Source organism: Macaca fascicularis, chromosome 9, assembly GCF_037993035.2.
Source record: "Macaca fascicularis isolate 582-1 chromosome 9, T2T-MFA8v1.1".
NCBI classification, from domain to species: domain Eukaryota; kingdom Metazoa; phylum Chordata; class Mammalia; order Primates; family Cercopithecidae; genus Macaca; species Macaca fascicularis.
Window position 1 is genome coordinate 134,746,940 of NC_088383.1, and position 23,691 is coordinate 134,770,630.

The window sequence follows — 23,691 nt, forward strand, 5'->3', positions numbered from 1 at the left end:
GATGAACACTGAGTAAAGTAACTCAGTAACTCAGCTTGGTGACAGGCCCCGTGGGTATGAATCATGCAGAATTTTCCACGCAGAATACAGCCCCTGTCACCGAGGTTACACGGCAAAGCTCAACCCACTGCTGCTGGACCCATCTGCTGGCCTCTCTCCCATCTGCACCACGTGGCCCCTGGCTCCCATCACCCCGCATACTCCTGAAAAGCTGCTACACATGCGCCGCCCCTGAGGGACACCCATCAGGCTGAGAACAAGCAGCAGCTGCTTCCATAAGCGCACTGTGCCTGGGTCTCTTTGCGGGTTGGGGAGGGGGCACGGCTTACATGTCAGAGGGTCCGGAGGCTTCGAGGTGGACATGGTACCCTGGAGAAGGGTGTAGGAAGGAAGGAACCATCTCAGGCCCAGGCCCAATTCCTGTCCTGCCGCCAAAAGCAGGTTGACGCTGAGGCGTCTCTGCCCTGTCCTCGGAGCCTCAGTCTCCTATCCGTCAAGAGAGTTTGAGCTGCTGCCTCCAGATGTGTTCACCACTGAGGAAAGTGCTGCTGCAGCCTGCTGGAGGTAGAGTCAATAGCTTAATGCCGGTGATTAACAAACAACGTGTAACATGTTCTGAGAAATAAATAATATTGCTCATGATTTGCTGCTGGGGCTGAGATGAGAAGTTGATCTGGGAAAAGCATTGCTGACGGCAAAGGCGGGATTCTGATCATTATCCTCCACACCTATGAGTCCTAGGCCTCTGCTAGGGGCTCAGGGGGCAGAGACAAGCACAGGTCCAGCTCTCAGGGGCCCACAAATGCCCTGAGAAGAACAAGGTCTCAGAATGTCAGAGAAGTGGAGTGGCCACGGTTTGGAGCTGCGCACACACGTGGGCTGTGGGCAGTCAAGCCAGGCTGAGAAGGGGGCTTAGAGGCCATGCTGAGGAACACGACCCCCATCCTGCAGCCCTGGGGGGAGCCTTGCCAAGGTGAGGTGGAGTCCAGTGTTCCCGTGGGAATACCCCCTCATCTAACTCTCCTTCAGCCCTTGGTCAGCAAAGTTCGAACCTGCCTCCACCTCACTTAACCTTGTGTATGGCATTAAATTCCTCCAAGTCCAGTTTTTCTTATCTCTAGGATGGAGGTAGTAGGACCCACCTGATAGGGCTATTTTGAGGATTAAATGAGATGTTGAAGAGAAATGTTTAAGTCTCTCTTAATTCAGAGCGTTAAGTTGAGCCTGAAGCTGCCTCCTTACATGTTTTAAGACCAGCCTAAAGAATTCTCCGTATACAGTGAACTGTAACCTAAATAGTTACAGCTATGGGTACAAGAGTAGGTTACAGCTTGTTCGTAGGATACAGCTTGGGCGCTGTCCTAGGTGTGTAAACAGGCTGTAACCTACTCTTGTACTAATCACTGAATTTCAGCCAATCAAAGGTGGCCAACAGCTCAAACGCTGTTCAAAAGAAGGCAAATGCCAAGCTGTAACCAATCCAGCTGTTTTTGCATCTGACTTCCATTTTCTGTACGTCACTTTCCTTTTTCTGTGCACAAATCTTCAACCACGAGGCAGCGCCGCAGCCTCTCAGCCTTTCTGGTTTAGGGGCTGCCCAATCCGCAAATCATTCTTTGCTCAATCAAACTCTCTCAAATGTAATTTGTCTAAGGTTTTCTTTTAACGAGATAAATATGATAAAAGACATACATTTCTCCCGTAAGGACTGTGCACACCTTCCAATCGGTAGAGTGCTTACCAGTAAGAATGAAAGAAAACTGTCTGAGCAAATGCATTCCTGCAGCTTTTGTAGGTTTTATCAATATTTCATCAAAATTAGAACTCTTCTACTGCTGAAGTCTTTTTGTTGTTTCAGTTGCTTTTCAAACACTTTATATAATTGCACAAGGCATAAATCTATAAATAATATGCAAATATACAGCTTAAAATTGAACTTGATAAAAAGATTCAACAGTAAGTTTATGAGGGACTTCTGGTAACCAAATATTTCTTTTTTCTTTTCTTTTTTTTTTTTTTTTTTTTTTTGAGACTGAGTCTCGCTCTGTCACCCAGGCTGGAGTGCAGTGGTGCCATCTCGGCCTACTGCAACCTCCGCCTCCCGGGTTCAAGCAATTCTCCTGTCTCAGCCTCCTGAATAGCTGGGATTACATACGTGCACCACCATACCTGGCTAACTTTCTGCATTTTTAGTAGAGATGGGGTTTTGCCATGTCAGCCAGGCTGGTCTCGAACTCCTGGGCTCAAGTGATCCACCCGCCTTGGCCTCTCAAAGTGCTGGGATTACAGGCATGCGCCACTGCACCTGGCTGAGACTTTCTTTAAAGAGCATTTTATTCAAACTCGGAAACGGTATATCTTGATGTTTACTCTACCAACTCACTTGATTATTTTACCATTTAGATTTGACTGTAAAAGAAAAATCTCATAGTCATAGTGGCTTAAACAAGATAGAAGTTGATATATCTTTTACACTCAAGAAGTCTAGAGTTGGGATAGTTTGTGTGCCCACAGTGTCATCTTGTTCTAGAAAACTTCCTTTCCCCAACGTCATCTCAGGGCTCAAGATGGCTACTGGAGCTCCAGCTCTTCTATCTGTATTCCAGGAAAAAGGAAGAATGATGTGAAGGGTGTGCATCTCACTACATCCCCTTGGCTACAGCTTAATCACTGCCTGCCTGCGAAGGAAGCTGGGAAATGTAGTTCTTATTCCAAATGGCCACATACTTTGCTGAACATCAAGGATTCTTGTTCCAGAGTAATGAATATTGAGACTACCTCAGACTCTATCCCTGTCATCTACTTTCTTAGAATTTTTAGTAAAATGATTCCTGCTAGTTTATTTTCTGAAGACTTGTATAAAACACAATGTTTTTATTTTGTTACGTTCTATTCACAGGGAAGTTGTACTAACGCTTAACTCATTAAGAGAGTGACCACATGTAACTCAAGAGTTAAAGCACAAAAAACTTAGAAGAGTGTCTGAGAACATGTCCCACCAATGAGCTGTGGCTGGAAGGTCCAGAGGGAACATCTTCAGTTCTTACCACTAGCCCACCTGAGCCTGGGGGGCCAGCTGCACTCTACTTTGGCTCTCAAATTCCTGTGTGATCCTTTATTCCTTCCCTGCACAAACTTCTTCAGCAACTCTCCTGAGTCCAGGAGCTGGAGGGGAAGGCACGTGAGAGCGGATGCGAACAGGGAATGCAGGTCACACAACTGTGGCAAAACCCTGTGCAGCACATCTGTTGAGTGTGTTCTCCCACCCCACCCTTCTGTCCCTTCTGATCCCCAGGAGGGACACAAGGAAGCTGGCCACCCAGCCTGCTGGGGCATTACTCTGTCTGGAGCTGGCAGGGCTGGGGGTGTGACTCACTCACTGTCCTGGGTGGCCCTATTTGCCGCTCATGGTATCGTGTGAGACTCTGGCTTCGACCCGGCTTCCCACATTGACTCTGGGAAGGCACCTAGAACATCTACAAACTCAAAGCTGAACTTCCCTCAGCACATCAGGAACAGCTGGATCTGGTAAAATGTGGGAATGAAGTTTGGGAACAGATTTCCAAGGCCTTTCTATAGGGCTCTACATTTGCACATGAACCTCTTTTTTTTTTAGACAGAGTTTTGCTCTTGTTTCCCAGGCTGGAGTGCAGTGGCATGATCTCGGCTCACTGCAACCTCTGCCTCCTGAGTAGCTGGGATTATAGGTACCCTCCACCACATCCGGCTAATTTTATATTTTTAGTAGAGATGGGGTTTCACCATGTTGGTCAGGCTGGTCTTAAACTCCTGATCCGCCCGCCTCGGCCTCCCAAAGTGCTGGGATTACAGGTGTGAGCCACAGCGCCCGGCCACATGAACCTCTTCTAAGTAAATACTGACTTCCCAGCCCCTCAGATTCCTGGGAGATCAGACGGTCTGTTTAATGCTGCAGTTGTATCTTTGAAGGAAAGCCTTATGCCAGCTTCTGTTCACTCCCATCTAGCCATTGAGCCATAGAATGATTAACATAATTATTGTCCTTAACAGAAACTGTAGTTCTGTGGGAGGGTGAGCAGAAGTGACGTGTGACATCCCTGGGCTTCACTTTCTTGAGCTGGGTAATTGCAGACCTTACCTTCTGTCCCACCAATATCTTCAGAACCAGGGTTTCTCCACAGTCCCTTTCAAACTAGTTTTTGCCTACTCAGCCCTCATGTTCTAAGGAATCTCCAGCCCAACTGCCAAAGAAAGCCCAGGCTCCCAACTCACGCAATGGTCGAGGACACTGCACCTGCTGCTTTGCTCATCTCCCGCTGGTGCACGAGCTCCCTGCCTTCCTAATCCCAAACAGAACCATCTTTAACCATACCCTGGCCCACTCCATCTGAAACAAGGCTTCGCCAGAACTGCTGATAGCCTCACATCCTCTTCAAAAGGTGGCTTCGGGTTGTGTGGGGATGAAAGGACACACGTATGGTGTTTACCAGCATGCAGACATTTAGTGAACCTTTGTCCCTGATTCTGTCCCCCACCCCCTAAGGCTGTGAAAAGGATCCTATTTTCCCTGCCCTGCAACAGGGTGTTGTTCCTCCTCCAACAACATGTGCTTCCAAAGCCCACACATCCCTCCCGCTCTTGTCTGCCTACAGCTTGGACTTCTCTTTCCTCACTTACGGGCTTGTCTTGCTTCTCCAGCCTCTTCACCACACATGAGGGCATTCCTGATTGCACTCCAGCTATGGGGGACCCCATTCCTGTAATCCAGCGGTTTCCAAACACGGGTGCACACTGGAGGCAGCTGGAGAGTGTCTCATACCTCCTGCTGCTTGGGCTTTATTCTAGAAACCAATTCAGGGGAATCTCTGGGGGGTGGGGCCTGAGCAATTTCATTTTAGAAGCACATCACGTGGTTCTAACGTACAGTCAGGTTCTTAGTTCATGGGCTAATCTATTTCACTTTGGTACTAAGGTGAAAAATGTGTATGAAACAGTGCTTGCCCAATTATTTTCCTTAATCTTCTGAGACAAGTGGTCACTTCATGGAACCATCACCACAATCCAGTTTTAGAACAGTTCTCAAAGAATTTCTGTATAATCACATCAAGATTTGGAGAACAATTATCACTGAATTCTAACCTCTCTACTAGCGTGAATCTCATATGAGGTGGCTGATGAATTTCATTAGTCTAGGTCTAAGTGCTTAGGCTCATCCATCCCTTTTAATTTTGTTCTGGTTCTGCCACTCACTAGCTATGTGAGCCTAGAAATCATTTCCCCTCTTGAGTCTGTTTCCTCACCAGAAAAATGGAATGATAGGAATGTCCACTCCTCAGGGATGTTATGAGGAATGGAGATCAGAGACGTGGAGCCCAAATGCCTTTCAGTCGGATCTTTCAAGGAAACAGAGGCGTGTGGGCAGAGCCTTCCCACCACCAGTCCACATGCTACCAAGAGACAAGTCTGGGTTTCAGTCAACTCAGCCTAAATTCCAGGCTGAGTTGGGAATGAAGTTTGGGAACTTTGGGAATGAAGTGGGAAGGAAATTTGGGAACAGATTTCCAAAGCCTTTCTACAGGGCACTGCATTTGCACATGAACCTCTTCTCAGTACATACTGACCTCTCCAGCCCTCAGATTCCTGGGAGAGCAGATGGTGTCATCGTCTAATGCTGCAGTTGCAACTTTGAGGGAAAGCAAGTCTCTCTATATTTGAACTACAGTTGTCCATAGCTCACAAGCAGGAACTTCACGGTCCTTTTTATAGAATGAATAAACCTACTTCATACAGAGCAAATTTTCTGATTCAGAGCAGGTTTGTGGGTTATCACAGGTAGGCATACCTGTCTCCTCCCTGAACATAGCTTTGCACTTAAAATGGCACATAGTAACCATCTCAGTAAGCATGGGCAGCCAGTGTGGTTTATTTTATTTCCTTCCTGCTGGGCACAGGAAGCTCTCACAGGGCTAGAGTTCAAGCTGGCTTCCACAGAGGGTGGTCACGTGCACGTGGGCCTGAGGCCAGCCCCAGGTCAGCTCCTGATCCCCGGTCCTCAGATGCTTCCACTCAGGCTTGAAGCAGGAGTCTGATGGCAGCAGCTCCTGAGAGCCCTTGCCAATGCCCAGCTCCATCCAGAGCCAGCCCAGCCCAGGGAGGCAGCATGGGGCAAGCGACAGGTGGCTGACTCAGCAGCAGCCATGGGGCTGGAGTGCCTTCCTGATGCCAGTGGCCAGGGCTTGTGGCGTGGGGCTCTCTGCAGTGCAGCTTACAGGCAGGCCCTGGGCGGCCAGCGCGCGAGCCGTAGTGGGGCCGATGGCTGCAAACTATAAAGACAGAAGAGAAAACAGGGCTTCAGCACACTAGCAGGGGCTGGGGCAGCAGGAGGCTGGATGTGGGCAGGGGCCGTCAGCCAGCCCTTCGGTTGGACGTTACTGCTCATGTGATGCATTTATATAAATGACAACACTGCCTGATTCGAGCCCAGCTTCTGAGCGCGCAAAATACCTCTGCATCCACGCTCTCATCACCGTCTCTCTGCCACCCTGAGCGACAGCACACTGTTCCCAGGCTCAGGTGAGGGGCAGGGACATGAAGACCCCAGGCTGGTGCTCACCATCGTGGCTGCATCGGTGCAGTCCTTCCTCAGAAGCTCTAGCTGCAGACAGTTCTGCTTCGAGTGGCGGGGGCCCTATCTGATCAAGGGGAGGAGGGTGTGGCAGGGGCAGTGACTGAATCCCCAGGAAAGCAGACTATCAAGGTCAGGGCTCTGTGGCCACAGGGTTGGGATTTAAATCCCAGCTCCACAGGACAATGACCTTGGCCCATGGCCCGTCCTCTCTGGCCTCCATCTCCTCATCCATAAAAAGAAAAGATAACAGGACTCTTCACTGGGCTGCTGTGGGGATTAAATGAGGTGACAGGTGTGAACCACTTGGCCTGGCCCAGAGAGAAGCTCGATGACCATCATAGGCTGCTGCCTATGTTGTCGTGATCCTTCCAAATCACCAATCCGGGGCACTGGCCTCATCCACAGGACATCTCTCTCTGAACAAGCACCACAGGCTCGATGGTTCTGTGCAGAGCCTCGCCTGGGATGGGGCACTGCTTCTGTCCCAGCTCTGCCCCTGCTAGCTGTTATTAGTACAAGTCCCTTAGCCTCTCTGTTCCTCACCTATAAAAGGGGCACAGTCACCCTGGCCTCAGAGGGCTAGTGTGGTGGTTAAATGAGAGAAGGTCCTCATCCCCTACTCTCCTCTGCATTGAGACTGTGGACCCCAAAGCTGTTTGGGAGCAGGGGAGCATCCAACAGTGGCAGCCCCCGCCCAGCACTCCGCTTCATCCTCCCTCCCAGCAAGTGAGCAGCAGGCCAGGTGGTAGTGGAGTTAACAAGCCACCTGTACCTCTGCATAACTCGGATGCTGCAGGCCTGAGGCTCCTTCCTCCAGCTGAGTCAGAACGAGGGGAGGGAGGCCACTGTCCTGCACAGGCCCCACTCCCACCCTGCCTACAGTACTGCCCTGCTAAGCACCCATTGCTTAGGAAACTCCCTGAGGAAAAAATAAAGTTGGACCCCTACCTCACACAACACACAAAAATCAATTCAAAACAGATCAAATACCTAAGTTCAGAGCTAAAACTATACAACTCCTAAAAGGAAACATAGGAATAAACCTTCAAAACACTGAATTAAAGCAACACTAAATTAATGGTTTCCTGGATACAACACCCAAAGCACAACTAACAAAAGAAAAAAACCAATAAATTGAACTTTATCAAAATTGAAAACCTTCTGTGCTTCAAAAAAATAAAAAAATAAAAAAATAAAAATTAAAAAAGTAAAAAGACAACTCACAGAATGGGAGAACATTTTTACAAATCATATGTCCGATAAAAAATTTGTATTCAGAGGCCAGGCGCAGTGGTTCACACCTGTAATACAAACACTTTGGCAGGCCAAGGCAGGCGGATCACCTGAGGTCAGGAGTTCTAGACCAGCCTGGCCAACATGGTGAAACCCCATCTCTACTAAAAATACAAAAATTAGCCAGGCGTGGTGGCATGCACCTCTAATCCCAGCTACTCAGGAGGCTGAGGCAGGAGAATAGCTTGAACCCCGGAGGCGGAGGTTGCAGTGAGCTGAGACTGTGTCACTGCACTCCAGCCTGGGCAACAGAGAGAGACGCTGTCTCGCAAAAAAAAAAAAAAAAAAAAAAAAAAAAAAAAAAAAAAAAATTGTATTCAGAATAAGGAATTCTGGCAATTCAACAATAAAAAGACAAATAACCTGGGTTAAAAGTAGGCAAAGGATTTGAATAGATATTTCTTTAAAGAAGATATAAAAATGACCAACAAACACATAAAAAGATGCTCAACATCATTAGTCATTAGGGAAATCTAAATTAAATACGTGCTGAGTAACCGCTTCAGACCCACAAGGATCGCCATAATCAGAGACAGAAAAATAAGGACGTGAAGGATATGGAGAAATTGGAACCCTCATACATTGCTAGTGACAATGCTTTAAAATGGCACAACCACTTTGGAAAATAGCAGTAATTCGACCAAATGTTAAACAAAGTTACCTTAGATCTAGTAAATCTACTCCTGGATATACACCCAAGAGAAATGAAAACTTACGTCCACACAGAAAATTGTATTTGAATGTTCAGCATTATTTAATAGCCTGAAAGTGGAAAACAATCCAAACGTCCATCAACTAGTGAATGGGTAAATAAAACGGTCCTCAGCATGTACCATTATTTGGCAGTAAAAAGGGATGAAGTACTGGTACCTGGTACAACATGGATGAACCTTGAAAACACTATGCTAGTAAAAAGTCAGTTACAAAAGAACACATAGTGTATGATTCTATTAATACGAGATGTCCGGAATAGGTGAATCCGTGGAGATGAAAAGCAATTGAGTGGTTGCCAAGAAGTGGGAGGAATGAGGGAATGAGGGGTGGCTGCAAATGGGTACCGGGTTTCTCTTTGGGGTGATGATATGTCCTGGAACTAGACAGTGGTGATGGATGCACAAATTTGTGACTATCATAAAAATCATGTTGAAGTTTACATATTGGGCTGGGCATGGTAGCTCACACCTGTAATCCCTATATTTTGGGAGGCCAAGGTGGGAAGATTGCTTGAGGCCAGGAGTTTGAGATCAGCCTGGGCAACATCGTGAGACCCCATCTCTAAAAAAAAAATTTAAAAAAAATTTTTAAGTTTACATATTAAAATCATAAAAAGTAAATTTTATGGTTTGTGAATTACATCTCAATAAAGCTATTTAAAAATTTGAAAAAAAGAAACTCCCTGGGACTGGGAAACAGCAAATGGCAAACATGACTGTAGTCCTAGAGCAGGGTTACCAACAGTTTGGTGAAACGGCAGCTTTTTCACAGGAGCCTTTCACTCCTCTGTGTCAGCGAAGGCTCACACGACGGTGCCCCACAGAGCAGTACAGTCTTCCCCAGGCTAGGCGAGGGGGCCCAGCATCAATGTTCTTTCTCCATCCCTGGCACAAACTGAAGGTGAATGCACCAGCCTGGCTGTGGGGGCAGCAGCCACATTCACAGCCTGGCTCTGCCACTGTGGTTAGCAACCACTATGTGTGAAGATACCCACCTCACAGGCTGCAAGGGCATTTTCCTGTACACAGGAAATTCAGTTGCTGCCATTAGTGTGGTGGTGGTGATTATGAATCTGCTTACCTACTGCTTTGGAGTGACATCTCTGTGGCATTTATAGACAAGTGCACCGTCTTCCCAAGTCAATGGTAAGTAGCAAGTTCAGGTCAGAGATCGCCCCCTCACCCCCTTTGATCTTCTGTGGTGCACCTGCATGTTGTGCAGTGCTGTACAAACAGTGGGTCCTACAGGGACTCCTGGGGAGGGAGGCTACTAGCAAATCTGAGGCCGAGCTGAGACAGAAAAGCCTAACTACCAACTCACGGGCTAGGACTGTGTCCTCTGTGAACCTTGAAAGCACCTCACTATCCAGCGCCAAGTCCCAGTGATGAGGGACGACTCACACCCCACACACAGTGCCTTCGTGGCCCCCAAGCAGTCCAGGGTCACTGTGAGCAAGGCCAGCTCTGTCACTTTCTCCTCCTCAGCAATGGCAGATTTAATGGCAGTTAACTACTGGCAGGCAGGGTAATCAATCACTGTAGGAAGAGGCGAGGGGGCTACTGAGAGCTCTCAGAGCGTCTGGAGGGCTGTAGAAACGGGTGTGACAGATGCAGGATAGGCACACGCACTCAGCCCCCAGCTGCCATGGGTGTGGACAATACAGGCAGCAGTCTATTCAGAAAGGCCTGAGTTCTTGGTTCACATGCTGAGTATCCATTTGTGCTTTTAAACATGCTTGCTTTGAAAGAAGATACAGTATAAATCTTGTGTTCTTCCTCTAGGCAAACACTAAGAAGCCTGGGGAAAACTGTGTTAGGCTTATACCACCAGGCATCTCACAGCATTGTGTGACTCGGGGGTGGGTGGGTGGGGCAGGGGGGACTCCTACAGGTCCAGGATAGAGGCAACATGACACACAGGGACAAGAACCAGAGCAGGACCAGCACCGTTTTACCCTTCCTGACCTGCAATATGAAGTAAGCGCTCACTGTGGACCAGCTGCCATGCTAAGCACTTTATGGGTCCTATCTCTTTAATCTTTCTTTTTCTTTCCTTCTTTTTTTTTTTTTTGGGCGGCGGGGGCAAGAGGGGGCAGAGATAGAGTTTCACTCTCGTTGCCCAGGCTGGAGTGCTGTGGCGCGATCTCGGCTCACTGCAACTTCAGTCTCCGGGGTTCAAGCAATTCTCCTGTCTCAGCCTCCCAAATAGCTGGGATTATAGGCGCATGTCACCACACCTAGCTAATTTCTGTATTTTTAGTAGAGATAGGGTTTTCATCATATTGGTCAGGCTGGTCTTGAACTCCTGACCTCAGGTGACCGCCTGCCTCGGCCTCCCAAAGTGCTGGGATTCCAGGTGGGAGCCACCGCGCCTGGCCTCTCTAATCTTTCTAACCACAAGATTCAGATATTGTTTTTCTTCCTCAGTGGCCTGTGTGAGTCCTGGGCCTTTCAGTGACTTAACACACGACTTTGGCAAGTTGTTTAACCTCTCTGGGCCTCAGTGTCCTCACCTGTAATGAGGACCACTGACCTCTTTTTCTGGATACCCACCACTGGACTGGTGTGGGAATTACATCAGTTACTGCCCAGAAGTCCATCAACTGCTCAGCAGCTCCTGAGACCATGGCAAGGCATCACCATGGCTGACAATGTGGAATCGGTCTTCCCAGGCTCAAACTGCAGCTCTTCCTTCTCAGCAGCGTGACCTGCAGACAGGCCATCTGGCGCCTCTGAAAACTGGGAAAGCAGCGCGTGCTCCCCACATGAGATGCACCTGTGAGAAGGCAGGAGAAGCCTTTTGCTCTTCCTGACTGCAGTGAGTGGCAGTTTCTGCCCTTGGGTTCTGGGTCACATCCTGCACCCTCTCCTCAGTCCCTCTGGAGCCAGTTCAAGGGTATTTCTATTACAGACACAAGAGTTGTGGTTATTTGTAGACTCATAATAAATACAGTCCCTAGTAAGTGTGAATGTAAACCCTTTAAAAGACATGAAAACGGTGACTGCTTTTAGAATAGATAATAATGGCAAACATAAGATGGGGGAAAGGAAGGAAAGGATGCTAACACCTGTACCAAGCCCTCAGCTAATTAAGGACTTTACTCAAATTCCCTCATGTAATTCTGAGACTCATCCTAAGCAGGGAAGACCATACATATGTCTATGAAAGCCACAGAGAGACAATTATTCCCATGCTGCAGGTGAGGAAATGGGCTGGGAGAAGGTGAGCAGTCTGTGCAACAGCCCAGCAGGAGGTAGAGCTGCCCTTCCAATTCTAAGGCACCTGCTGGGCCAGGGGTGTCTCATTTGACACTGGAGCCCTAGGATAATCCGTAAAGATTAAAAAAACAAACAAACAAAAACAAAAACCAAAAAAACTAATCTGAAAAAGACCAAAAGCCCATTGAATAACTTACCTTAATTTGATCGATATTGTCACCAGATAACTCCTGAATATGCTTGAGACTGTATGTGAGGCCAGAGGGACTGAAAAATGTGATGCTGGCTGGAACCCCCTGTGGGGAAGAGAAAACAAGATCAGTCCTTGCCATGAGACTGAGGAGAGACAACATTTCTCCAGCTTCGTCGGCATCGAACCCTCAAGCCAGAGGCCGCCCAGGCAGTTTTAGCACAGGCATGGTTCCTGGTTGATGCTGGCATCTCTGCTCCAGTGAGCAGGATTCTGGTAGGGAACTGTTGGAAAGAGCAGGCTGCCATCAGAAAGGTGGTGCTGCTCCTTGGTCGCTCTGCTGGCCCCCAGGTCTGTGTCTGCCTGGCCAGAGGACATGGGCATCATGGAGCTCATATGCCCAGCAGCCTAGACAATGCCTCTAGCTCCTGTGGTCATATGGCACTGATCACACGAGGCAGTGGTGTGAGGCAGTGCTGGCTCCATCAATGCTCCCTCCCTCGGGAAGTAGAGCAGGCAGATGAGCCTGCCTGGCCTTTCTGCGTTTGGTTTGTTCTATCAGGCCCTCCCAATACTGGGCAAGACATTCAGAAGCCTGCCCTGGGAGAGGAAAGGGAGGTGTTTTACTGCATATAAATGCTGAAGACATCAAGGAACTCGAGCAAGAGCTATCCATTCTCCTGCCTGAGTCCTCCAACAGTCCCCGTGGACTCCCAAATTCAATCCAGACTCCTTGGTGGCCACTGTCAGCTCTTCCCACTATGGGCCCAGCCTCCCTTTTCAGCCTCTGCCCCTCCAGCTCCACCAGCGCTCCCATATGATGAAAAACAATGATAACATCAAGGCCACTATTTACCTCAGGCTTGCATGTATCTTCGATGCTGTACAAAAAGCTTTTTGTAAATTATCTCCTTTAACCCCTATAAAAACTTACCACTTCCTCAAAGTCACCACATTAACCTCTCCAATCAGGGAGGTTTCATAGACCACCTACCACAAGCACCTCTTATTGAAATCACTGATTTCAAACCAGCTTGCAATAGACATTTCATGAAATAACCACAAAATTGTTTCCATTCCTAATTCTAGAATCCCAGACCAACTATGTGACAGGAAAAGGCATGCAGGTGACAGCTGGAGACAGTGAAAGCACATGTAGAACCAGTATTTGTGAGCTTATGCCCCTCACCCTGTGCTTCCCCACCTGGGCACCCACCCTGCCAGAGCTCTCCCCCGAAACGCCACGTACCTGCTGGGAATAGTAGCTGTTCAGGTTCCCTTGGATTCCTGGGTGTGGAATTGTCTGATACACAGTTACGCTTTCCATGGCAATCCCTGGGCATAGTCAAAAGCAGGAAACACTTTACCACACTGGGCACACAATGGGGCCTCCGCCACCTCACAAAATAGCACCACCCTCCTGGAACCAGCTGCCTGGAAGCTGAGGCCAAACTCAGCAGAGAGGCCTTGAACAGCCCTCTGCAGCCTGCTGAATGCTGTGGAGTAGTCCTGTGGAAGAGGGGGCTGAGACGGCAGAAAAAGAACAAAGGCCCAGAAACCAAAGCCTTCATTTGTATCCAGGATGCCTTTTGTTCCCAGGCTTATGTAGGTTTGTCCACACAAGGCCGTCCCTAGTCACTCCATGGATCTCAGGCAGACAGGTTGCATGACACCACCAAGTCGGGGAAGGGCAGCTCTTGGGAGAGGCCTGGAGTCCAGATTCCCGGCTGTACTCCAGCTGTGCCTCTGCATGGTCACGCGCCCCCTCTCTGGGCCTCAGTGTGTCCACTTGGACATGAACTGATTAAGCGGTGGACTTTCCCACATTCCTCCCTGTGCCATTCAGTGACTCTGAACATTCCCAGGGGTTTTCAGGGCTGGTTATGAGGCACCAGGCACTGAAGGGACTTGTGCAATTTCAATCAGATATTGACTTATGAGGGGCAGCCAGATGGTAGGTGAAAGGTAGTGAAAACTCGGGCTTCTGAAAACAAAATGTAAAACTCTCTCAGAAGAAATTATGATAATTTCAGCATAAAACAGCAACCTATCGCCATTTCATATCCCCGAAAACTAAAGAAATAAACTGAAGTATCAAAACTCTGATTTATATATTATTTCTTTAAGGGTAACTGAGACCAAGCTTTCTCTTATTTTATATTGGTACTTTCCTGTTCCCGAAAAGCTAATGATTTTGCTGATCTTATTACCTGGTAGCTTTAGAAGACAGATGATATGGGTAGAAGGGATACGATCTGGCCAGGTACGGTGGCTCAGGCCTGTAATCCCAGCACTTTGGAAGGCCAAGGCGGACGGATCACGAAGTCAGGAGATCGAGACCATCCTGGCCAACACGGTGAAACCCCGTCTCTACTAAAAATACAAAAAATTAGCCAGGCGCGGTGGCGGGTGCCTGTAGTCCCAGCTACTTGGGAGGCTGAGGCAGGAGAATGGCGTGAACCCAGGAGGCGGAGCTTGCAGTGAGCCGAGATCGCACCACTGCACTCCAGCCTGGGCAACAGGGCAAGACTCCGTCTCAAAAAAAAAAAAAAAAGGGATACGATCTAGCTCCAGCTCCATTTTAATATGGGGGGAAAGTTACAAGGTCTAAGGTCATCCTGGGTTACACTGCTCATGTGGACCGTTAGAGCTTCAAAACCCTGGGAGAGACAGTAACAGTCATAGTTCCATGAAGAGCTTGCCTTTGGAGAACAAGGCGTCAGGCTACATGATCTCTGAACACCTCTGTGAGGTGGGTACTATGGTTATGCACAGATAACCATATTTCACAGTAAGGATAATGATGCACAGAGAAATTACATCACTTACCTTCATTCACATAGCTAATAAACAGCAAGAGGGAGAATTCAAATCTGTTTTTATCTCATCCTAAAGCTGATACTCCAAACCACTGATACACCTTGCTCCCAGACCAACTACGTGACGGCAAAAGGTGCGCAGGTGACAGCCAAGACGTCTGAGTCAAGGATGGTGGCATGCTTCAGAGGCAAGAACTGGTTTCTAGATGCTGACAGTCTTGGGAGCCACAGCAGGTGGAGCTGGAGGGGCAGGTGGGGCTTGTGTGGCTTGGCTGGAGGGTGCTGTGTGCTATTACAAGATCGGCTACATTTGTAGACTTTCTTCTACATGTGGAACCAATTCTGTGGTTTGTGACCTCAGTTATCTGCCCAGGGGCCACCTCCACACCTCGATCTCCTGTCCTCTTGGTGAAGGACTGGAGACACACTGTGTGCTCCTAGCTTGAGCCAAACAAGCTGAGAAGAGTGGATCCAAAGAAAGGGAAGTGCAGACTGCATGTCCACACTTCCCATGAGGATGGTCCCTGTGTCTCTTGGCCTGGCTTATCCAACCCAGCCCGGCTCCCTTGTGTGCTCTCTGCAGGGCCACCCACCACTTCTATCACTGCAAAGGCTACCGGTGGATCCCAAAGTGGTGAGGGATGCGGTCAGAGCATTCTACTCGCCTTTGTCCTTGAGCGCTTTCGGCAGGATTTCTCTTTTGAGGTTTCCACAGGGAAATAGAAGAGGCAGTGCTGAGGACTCCCCTGTGAATAAATAACCAGGCTTTGTGAAAACTCAGGGCCAGTGCCTGTGCACAGGGGAATGGGGAGGGGCAGCTTTGGGGAGGGGAAGCAGCCCCAGGCTTCAGGCCTGGCTGTGCTTCTAGGACTCAGTTTCAGCATCTGTAACAGGAAGAGCACCTGCTACCTTGCTGAACTTGAAGGGCTGTTTGTTATATGGAGATCCTAAGAGGTAATGTGTGCTGAGGTGCTCAGAAAATGAACATCCACGCAAACAAGTTAGCCACATTTTTTTAACTCCCTCTGATCCTGAAGTGACTCCCTAGCCTGCACTCACTATTTAGAAGGCAGGCTTTGCACCTTAACTAAGTCAGGAAGGTAAAGATCAGGCCCGGTGCTGGCTGGCACTGGGGCAAACATTTTCTACCTTTAAAGAGGCTCTGGATGAGCCAGGGCTCATGCTCAGGAGGCAGCAGGTAACCGGCAGCCAGGAGTGGCTCTGCAGTCACCTCCAACAAAGACAAGCTGACTGCCCACTCGGCTTCTAGCCACACCAACAGCCACTAGGCCAAGTGCCAAAAGGCAAATGCACAGGCCTCAGAGAGAGAAGCCTGCTAAGAACAGCCTGCCTCTCCTTTCACCACTACCTCTGCTCCCAGCATCTCCACTCTGGGAAGACTTAGAGCATTTGCAGCCCTTAACTCTTTGCAGAATAGTGAGGACAACATAGGATTTGAACGCCAATTTGCAACAATACTGTTCAAAAAAACTGATGAGTTGTCAAATGCCAGAATCTTCCCCAAATGTGAAAACAATGCATTTTAGTAGAACGAGCCATTTCTCCCCACATCCGTCCGTAAGATATAAGAAATACTAATGGGCGTTGTTCATACACATTGCATATTTTCTCACATCCTATGATCTCTCTGATCACATCTTCTCTGGTGACTGCGATGAGAGGAAGGAGCAAAACAACCTCTTTCCATCCAGTACCATCTCCAGCAAGCAGCAGCCAAGTAACAGGAATAACTGCAGGCCACTTAATTTCAAGTTATAAAGGCTACATAGTGGTGAATGTTTTCTTTATTTAAACTGCTCTGTAAATATCAGTACCAACTTGGGAGATTGTTAAATATAGTTAATGGATGTCTGCTGATTTCTCCCTTCCCATGTGAGGAAATGTTTTCATGCTCTGTACAGTCATCCCTAGAGACATATTTTCAAAGCCATGTTCAGGTGCAATTTTCTTCCCTGTGTCTGTGTGTCTACGTGTGTGTTGGAGAGTGCTGGGTGGAAGATGTTAGGGGCCAAAGCTCTTCCTGGGGATCCAGTAAGAAAACTACAGTCTAGTTTTTCAGCAAGCCCAGCCCTACAGGCATGCAAGGGACCTTGGAAAGATACAGGAATCTCCCCTTGGCAGCACCTCTTGTGAGGGTCCAGTGGAGTCCTGGGCTGCTCATTCTTATCTCTGACTCACAAGGCTGGGCTGAAGGGGTACGGGGCTCCCTGAGGGCGGCTGCTTGTCTCTATCTCTCCACCACCTGTGCCTTGCAGGGAGCTTGGCTCTGCAGGCACACGGGGCCCACAAATGTCCAACCGGCTCAGCTGACTTCACTGAAAAGGCACCACCCTGTCAGCAGAAAGGAGAAAAACTTGAAAATGTCCTGGCTGAGTCCTCCTTTGCTGGTGAGGGGAGATCTGCTACAACTACATTTCCTGAAAACTAACCCACTTCAAAAAGCCAAAGACAAAGGAGTCATGCCCTTTTGGAATATGCTTAATGCCTGTGGATTTATCTTCAGCCCCAACAGGCCAATGGGATGGTTAAGGCTGACATAAAAATAGTGAATCGTGGAGCTCAGAGGCTCTGCTCTCCGTTCATTTAACAGGAAGGAGGCCTGGAATTCTGGGCCGTCGGGGCTGATGATGAGTAACAACCCTGAAAATCCTAACAGAGTATCATTATCACGCAGCTCAGGAGGGGGCTTGATAAAGTCACTGCAGGTAATTAAGAAAATGATTATACAAGCAGGAGGCAGACAAATGCCTAGGTAGATAGGGAAGGGTCCCCGGTAAGACCTCACTTTCAAGCCTAAAATAGCCTGAAGGCTGAAAGACCAGATTGCTGGTCCCGGATGAAACCAGTGACCCAGGGGCAGAACGTCTGCCCGTGTGTCTGCCCTTTCCCAGTTGATTATTTCTGAATAATGCTTTTTAACCAATCAAATGTTGCCTTTTCCAACACTACCTATGGCTTGCCCGGGCATCCTCGTGTGCGCCCTGGGGGAAAGGGGCAGCACCACCAGGAATTCGCACCTTACGGAGGGCAGGAGCCTGGCCTCGTCAGCTCATGTGTGGTACCCCTGGTATTCCATAATGAGGAAGAAACCTGCTTGGAGAATCCCTCTCTTTGTTGAGAGGCTTGCTTTCTTTTTTTTTTTTTTTGAGATGAAGTCTCACTCTTTCACCCAGGCTGGAGTGCAGTGGCGCGATCTCGGCTCACGGCAACCTCTGCCTCCTGGGCTCGTGCAATTCTCCTGCCTCAGCCTCCTGCGTAGCTGGGATGACAGACGTGGCCACCAAGCCCACGTAATTTTTGTATTTTTAGTAGAGATGGGGTTTTGCCATGTTGGCCAGAACTCCTGACCTGGTCTCAAACTCCTGACCTCAGGTGATCCACCTGCCTCGGCCTCCCAAAGTGCTGGGATTACAGGCGTGAGTCACTGCGCCCGGCCGAGAGCTTTCCTTTCACTTAATAAATTCTGCCCTTCTCACCCTTCAATATGTCCACATGCCTAATTTTTCCTGATCATGAGACAAGAACCCAGATTTAGCTGAATTAAGGAGCAAAAAGTCCTGCATCAATTAGACTGACTTTTTAAAATGTCATCTTACTGAAGGACATGCACACATCTGTGAAACAGTAACAACTTCCAGGTTTACAACGACTTCCCCCTCTTGGGCACTGCCATGAGAATCAGTTCAAGCAGACAGTGGGCGCCTGAGCACAGACAGTAAGGATGAGGAGGCTGATCGGAGGAATGGAAGGAATGCCCGGCGGGTCTGCCAGGCTGCAGAAACTTTCCCAGTCCAGGAGGACATTTCAAATAAACTGTAGTGCAATCTTTCTGCCCACATGGTTTCTCTCTTTTCTAAAGTTATACTGTATTCTACCTTTTACCATTTAGCGTGTAATTACTTTCCCTTAGAGGAGATATCTGGAAAAGAAGGAGAATCTATCAGAACAATAAGTTATCAGATTAAATGGATTAATAGCTTTAAGCACTTACAATAGTGCCTGCCATAAAGTAGTAAGTGTTAACTAAAATAAACAGGCATAGCTATGAATCGGCCTGTTTACTACGAGCATTGGAGGTAGATTTTTAGCTTTTAAAATCAGGCTTCAAAGTTTACTGAGAAAGAAAAATCTTTAATGCCTTGGTAAAGCCAAGGTGAAGGTCCTTATTAGCAGTCAACATGGATTTTTATTTGGATATTCTAATTGCAAATGGAAGATTTATTAGGACCCATAGATATGCTGGTAATAAATTGGAGGAAATAGCAGAAGCTTTGCAAAGAATGCAGACCAGTATTCTCCCAGATAAGGTCAGAATATGTTAATGTCTACCCAACCAAGCCTTGAGCCAGTTAATTGAAACACCAATGTGATCACTCAAAAGTGACATTGATCTCTTCTGCCTTGTGTTTGCAAAGCAGGAACACCAGCCTGACGGTTCTGGGTCTTCTAATGAACAATGACTCAGAGGTTCACTTCTGTCTCCTTCCAGAACAAACTGTGGGTACAGCTCAATCTCTTCACTGAAAACAGGCAGGAGCCACCTATTCTATCAAAGAGCTAATTGTTAGCCCACCCACAGAAATAATTATTATTCTTTTCAGATCTTAATCCCACAAGCAATGTCAAGATCTACCATTTACATTTATTTCTACATTTTTAAAAGAAGGGCTTTGATACCATTTAATGCTGTGACGGTGACTGTCTAGAAACAACATTAGAAACAAAAAGCCTGGAGTCAGACAGGACCCATCTGCATCCTGTACCAGGAGCCCCTGGAGTGAACCCTTCACACCGATGTGTGGCTCCATGACCTGAGAAGCGATCCCATGGTACTGGGGCCATGTGGCACGGGGCCCAACCAGTGCTCTCTGATGTGGAAAGCTGGAACAACTGTCTGTGGCTTTCCTGCAGCTATTTCAACACCTGGCTGCATAAGAGAGTCACTGCTTGTCTAGGCTGCTGTTAAAGAGAATGACCGCCAGCAATCCACAGTCTGGAACATTCCACAGAAAGCAACACGTTGGCCATCAGGCCTTTTCCTTTCAGCTGCTTGGCCTCAGGTGCTCTTTGAATTGGCCTCCAGAGGGCTTCTCCACACTGGTGCATGGAGAGGCCTCTCCCGGGAACATCATGTGGCACAAGTGGCCAGAGAAGGACAGGGCCAACCGTCTTTACTAGCAGCAAATGGTGAACACTTTCTACCATGGATTACAGTCTCTTGAACTGTATGTTTTTAGCTTGAAAATGTCTCACAGTGCTGGCTCATGAAATGTTCTAGAGAAAGCCTAGCAGTATCTCTTTATGTATAGCCCGGGTAGGGAGGGTAGGTCTGAGATGGCACGAACTCCCAGCAGTGCAGACTGAGGCATCTGTGTGAGTCCCTGTGTGCTCCTAGAGATGAGCGGAGGCAGGGGGTCCTAGCATCCCCTTTCCCTTGGGGCTCAGGCTGGCCTCACCCTCAGGGGCTTTCCTCACCGCCTTGCCACCAAGGATGTGGCTAAACCACAGATATTACTCCAATGATTCATCAGCACAAGGGCAATCAAACCCACAAACTAGTGGGATGAGCTCCTAGAACCCACTTTCTTCACTTCAGAAGATTCCTTTGACTTCTTCACTGATGGAAGAGAATTGAGCATATTTTGGACTAAGTACCTTTTAGAAGCACACAGAGCGAAGGAAACAGGAAGAGCTTTGGAGTCAGCCAGTCCTAGGTTTGAGCCCCAGCCTAGCACTATTAGCTCTGTTCCTCTGGACAAGTTTTCCCTCTCTGAGCTCAGTTTCTTCATGAGCAAAAGCAGGTCTAGTAATCATTCCCATGTCACAGCTCAGTACCACAATACGTCAGACAATTAGAGGCATGCACAAAATGCCAATGTATGTCGGACTCGTAACGGGCCCTCGGACTCCCTTATAGTATTTCTGTTATGCCCCCAGAGCCTCCAGGACCCCTGCGGAAGCTGCCTGCCAGCAAGCCCTGTAGCACACGGAGCTGTGGGAAGACGGCTCCCTTCAAGGCAAGACCTGCCACAGAGCCCCAGGCCCTGCTCTTAGGTTGCAAAGCCTCTGTAGGTTTAAAAAAATGCCCTTTTGGCCGGGCGCAGTGGCTCACGCCTGTCATCCCAGCACTTTGGGAGGCCAAGGCGGGCAGATCACAAGGTCAGGAGATCGAGACCATCCTGGCTGACACGGTGAAACCCCGTCTCTACTAAAGATATAAAAAAATTAGCCGGGCGTGGTGGCAGGCGCCTGTAGTCCCAGCTACTCGGGAGGCTGAGGCAGGAGAATGGCATGAACCAGGGAGGCGGAGCTTGCGGTGAGCCAAGATCGTGCCACTGCACTCCAGCCTGGGTGACAGAGCGAAACTCCGTCTCAAAAAAAAAAAAAAAAAAAAAAAAATGCTTTTTTTACTTAAGGGATAAATTTCAGAGACATTCCTAAAATGTCCCAGGAACAAGAGAACTGGGTCCTAATCCAGTGACTGCCTTTTGGGCCCATTCCTGGCTGCAGCTTGGGATGCCCTCCCACTAAGAGGGAGCAGGCAGTGCTGTGTTCCTGTCTTGGCCCAGGGAGGACCAATCCAGCCTGAGTCTGACCCGCAGAGGCTAACGTAAGGCCCGGTGCCTCCAGGCTCCGTCGACTCTCAGAGGCTACTCAGGGCTCCCCAGCTTGCCACCCACTGCCCCTGCCATGCCGTACTCTCCAGGAAACCCCTCTCCTTCCACGTCTCTGCTCGGTGGCTCCCTCCGAGTGGGAAGCCTTGGCCATGGCGACTGCCTAAGGGAGGGCCTACCCTTCTCGGTGGAGAGGAGGCCATGCCTTTTGTACAGACTTTCCTGAAGACCTCTGCCTTCTTTTGGAAACCCTGCCATGTTAGTTTGATACAAGAGGAAATATTTTGTTTTCCTCTGTTCCTGACGCAGAGCTTCTAAAACCCGAGGACTTCCTGATAAGAGGTGAGAGGAGCATCTTTTGTCATTCATAATAAACCTCTTTTAAACATACTGGAGTTTGTGCTAATGAGGTGACTGGTGGTGGCCCCTAAAAACTTCAGGATGGGGGCTGAAGGCCAGAGGGAACCATGTGATCAAAGGGTTAGAGATGGGGTTAGTCACCAGGGGTCAATGATTTAAACAATGGTACCTACATAATGGAATCTCCACCCTCAACTATGAGTTTGGAGAGCTTCTGGGTTGGTGAACACATCTACGTGCCAGGAGGGTGGTGCATCCCAACTCCATCGGCGCAGAAGCTCCTGTGTGCTCAGGACCCTTCCAGACCTCTTCATCTGGCTGTTTATCTGTGTCCTTACTATCTCCTTTCTAAAAATCAGTACACATAAGTGTTTCCCTGAGTTCTGTGAGCCATTCTAGCAAATTACTGAACCTGAGTAGGGAGTCGTGGGAACTCCTGACTTGTAGCCAACTTGGACAGAGGTCCCTCAGCATCCAATACTTGTATCTAAAGTGGGGGACAGTTTGCTAAGACTGAGCCCTGAAACTGTGGGGTCTGGGTTAATTCTGGGCAATGTCAAAATTAAGTTGTAGGACACCGGCCGGGCGCGGTGGCTCAAGCCTGTAATCCCAGCACTTTGGGAGGCCGAGACGGGCGGATCACGAGGTCGGGAGATCGAGACCATCCTGGCTAACACGGTGAAACCCCGTCTCTACTAAAAAAATACAAAAAACTAGCCGGGCAAGGTGGCGGGCGCCTGTAGTCCCAGCTACTCGGGAGGCTGAGGCAGGAGAATGGCGTGAACCCGGGAGGCGGAGCTTGCAGTGAGCTGAGATCCGGCCACTGCACTCCAGCCTGGGCGACAGAGCGAGACTCCGTCTCAAAAAAAAAAAAAAAAAAAGAAAGTTGTAGGACACCCAGCTCGTATCTGTAGCACTGGTCATTGGTATGAGAAAAATCCCCACCTATTTGGTATCCTGAGTGTTTTATAGGTAGAAACAGATATCTTAATAGCAGGCCCACCATACAAAAACTGTTCATACCTCTTCTGGTCACTTACTCTATCCTGCCTTATAATGGTTACTGATGTCTATGTTCCCCACCCTATCCCCACCTCCAGCCCCACCTAGGCTGGGAGCTTCCAGAAGACAGGAATGGAGTCAAACTCCTCTTCAGTCCCTATGCCCTGCAAAGGGCCTGGCACACAGGTGCTCCTGGGTAAACATCTGCCGAACCATATTGAACTGACTTGTTCTCCTGTGATGTGGGAGGAATATGGGGGGTGGGGCAAGGGAGGTGTCAGTCAATGCGTCAATGCCTGAAAGCCCTGTCTGAGCCGATGAATGCACATCCAGTGAACTAAGGAGGGCACAGGCTCAGGATTGCCAAGTGGCTGAAACACTAAGACTAGAGCTTATTCATCTGAGTGGCCAGAAAAGGCCTGTAGCTCCTCTAAACTGGAGGCTCCTTAAGCCTCTGCCCACCAGAGTCAAGCACACTTAAGTCTTCACCCCTGCAGGAGCCCCAGTCACTCTAAATCAGAGTGGATGGAGGTGCTCGGCCAGCATCTCCTTGAGGGCAGGTCGGCATGGAACAGGTGCCAGTCAGGCCTCTGAATGTGATGGGCCATGGGATGAGCAGTGGCCTTGCTGTGCTGAGTGTGAATTCCAGCTTGCCACTTCATAGCTTGTGACCTTGGACAAGATCTGTGCCTTGGTCCCTCAAAAGTCTCTATAGCAGCACAGTCAGAAAGAAATTTGGTCGAGGATGGGAACGTTCTGTGTGGTCCAATTTGGTGCCATTGGCCACAGTGACAACTAAGCTTGTGAAATGTACCCAGTGTGACTGAAGAACTAAATTTTCAACTGTATTTAA

The 23,691-nt window shown here is 48.6% G+C and overlaps 1 protein-coding gene across 36 annotated transcripts in view; it reads right to left on the bottom strand.

Moving 5' to 3' along the window:
- Nucleotides 1-23,691, bottom strand: part of UROS (uroporphyrinogen III synthase) — a 51,448-nt gene that overhangs the window by 5,945 nt on the left and 21,812 nt on the right. For 6 of the 36 annotated variants that reach the window (XR_012418275.1, XR_012418269.1, XR_012418273.1 and 3 more), the window contains exons 7-10: nucleotides 15,507-15,587; nucleotides 13,272-13,357; nucleotides 12,030-12,128; nucleotides 330-555 (exon numbers count right to left, since the gene is read on the bottom strand). Coding sequence is in view for 9 of the 36 variants with exons in the window: in XM_065521604.2 (XP_065377676.1) it covers nucleotides 6,165-6,302; nucleotides 12,030-12,128; nucleotides 13,272-13,357; nucleotides 15,507-15,587 (404 nt within the window). In the remaining 27 variants the exon portion in view is untranslated. Of the gene's footprint in view, nucleotides 1-329; nucleotides 559-5,884; nucleotides 6,303-9,082; nucleotides 9,176-11,166; nucleotides 11,390-12,029; nucleotides 12,129-13,271; nucleotides 13,358-14,232; nucleotides 14,396-15,506; nucleotides 15,588-23,691 lie in introns of those variants that run through there. The other 30 variants (XR_012418271.1, XR_012418272.1, XR_012418266.1 and 27 more) reach the window with 14 other exon arrangements.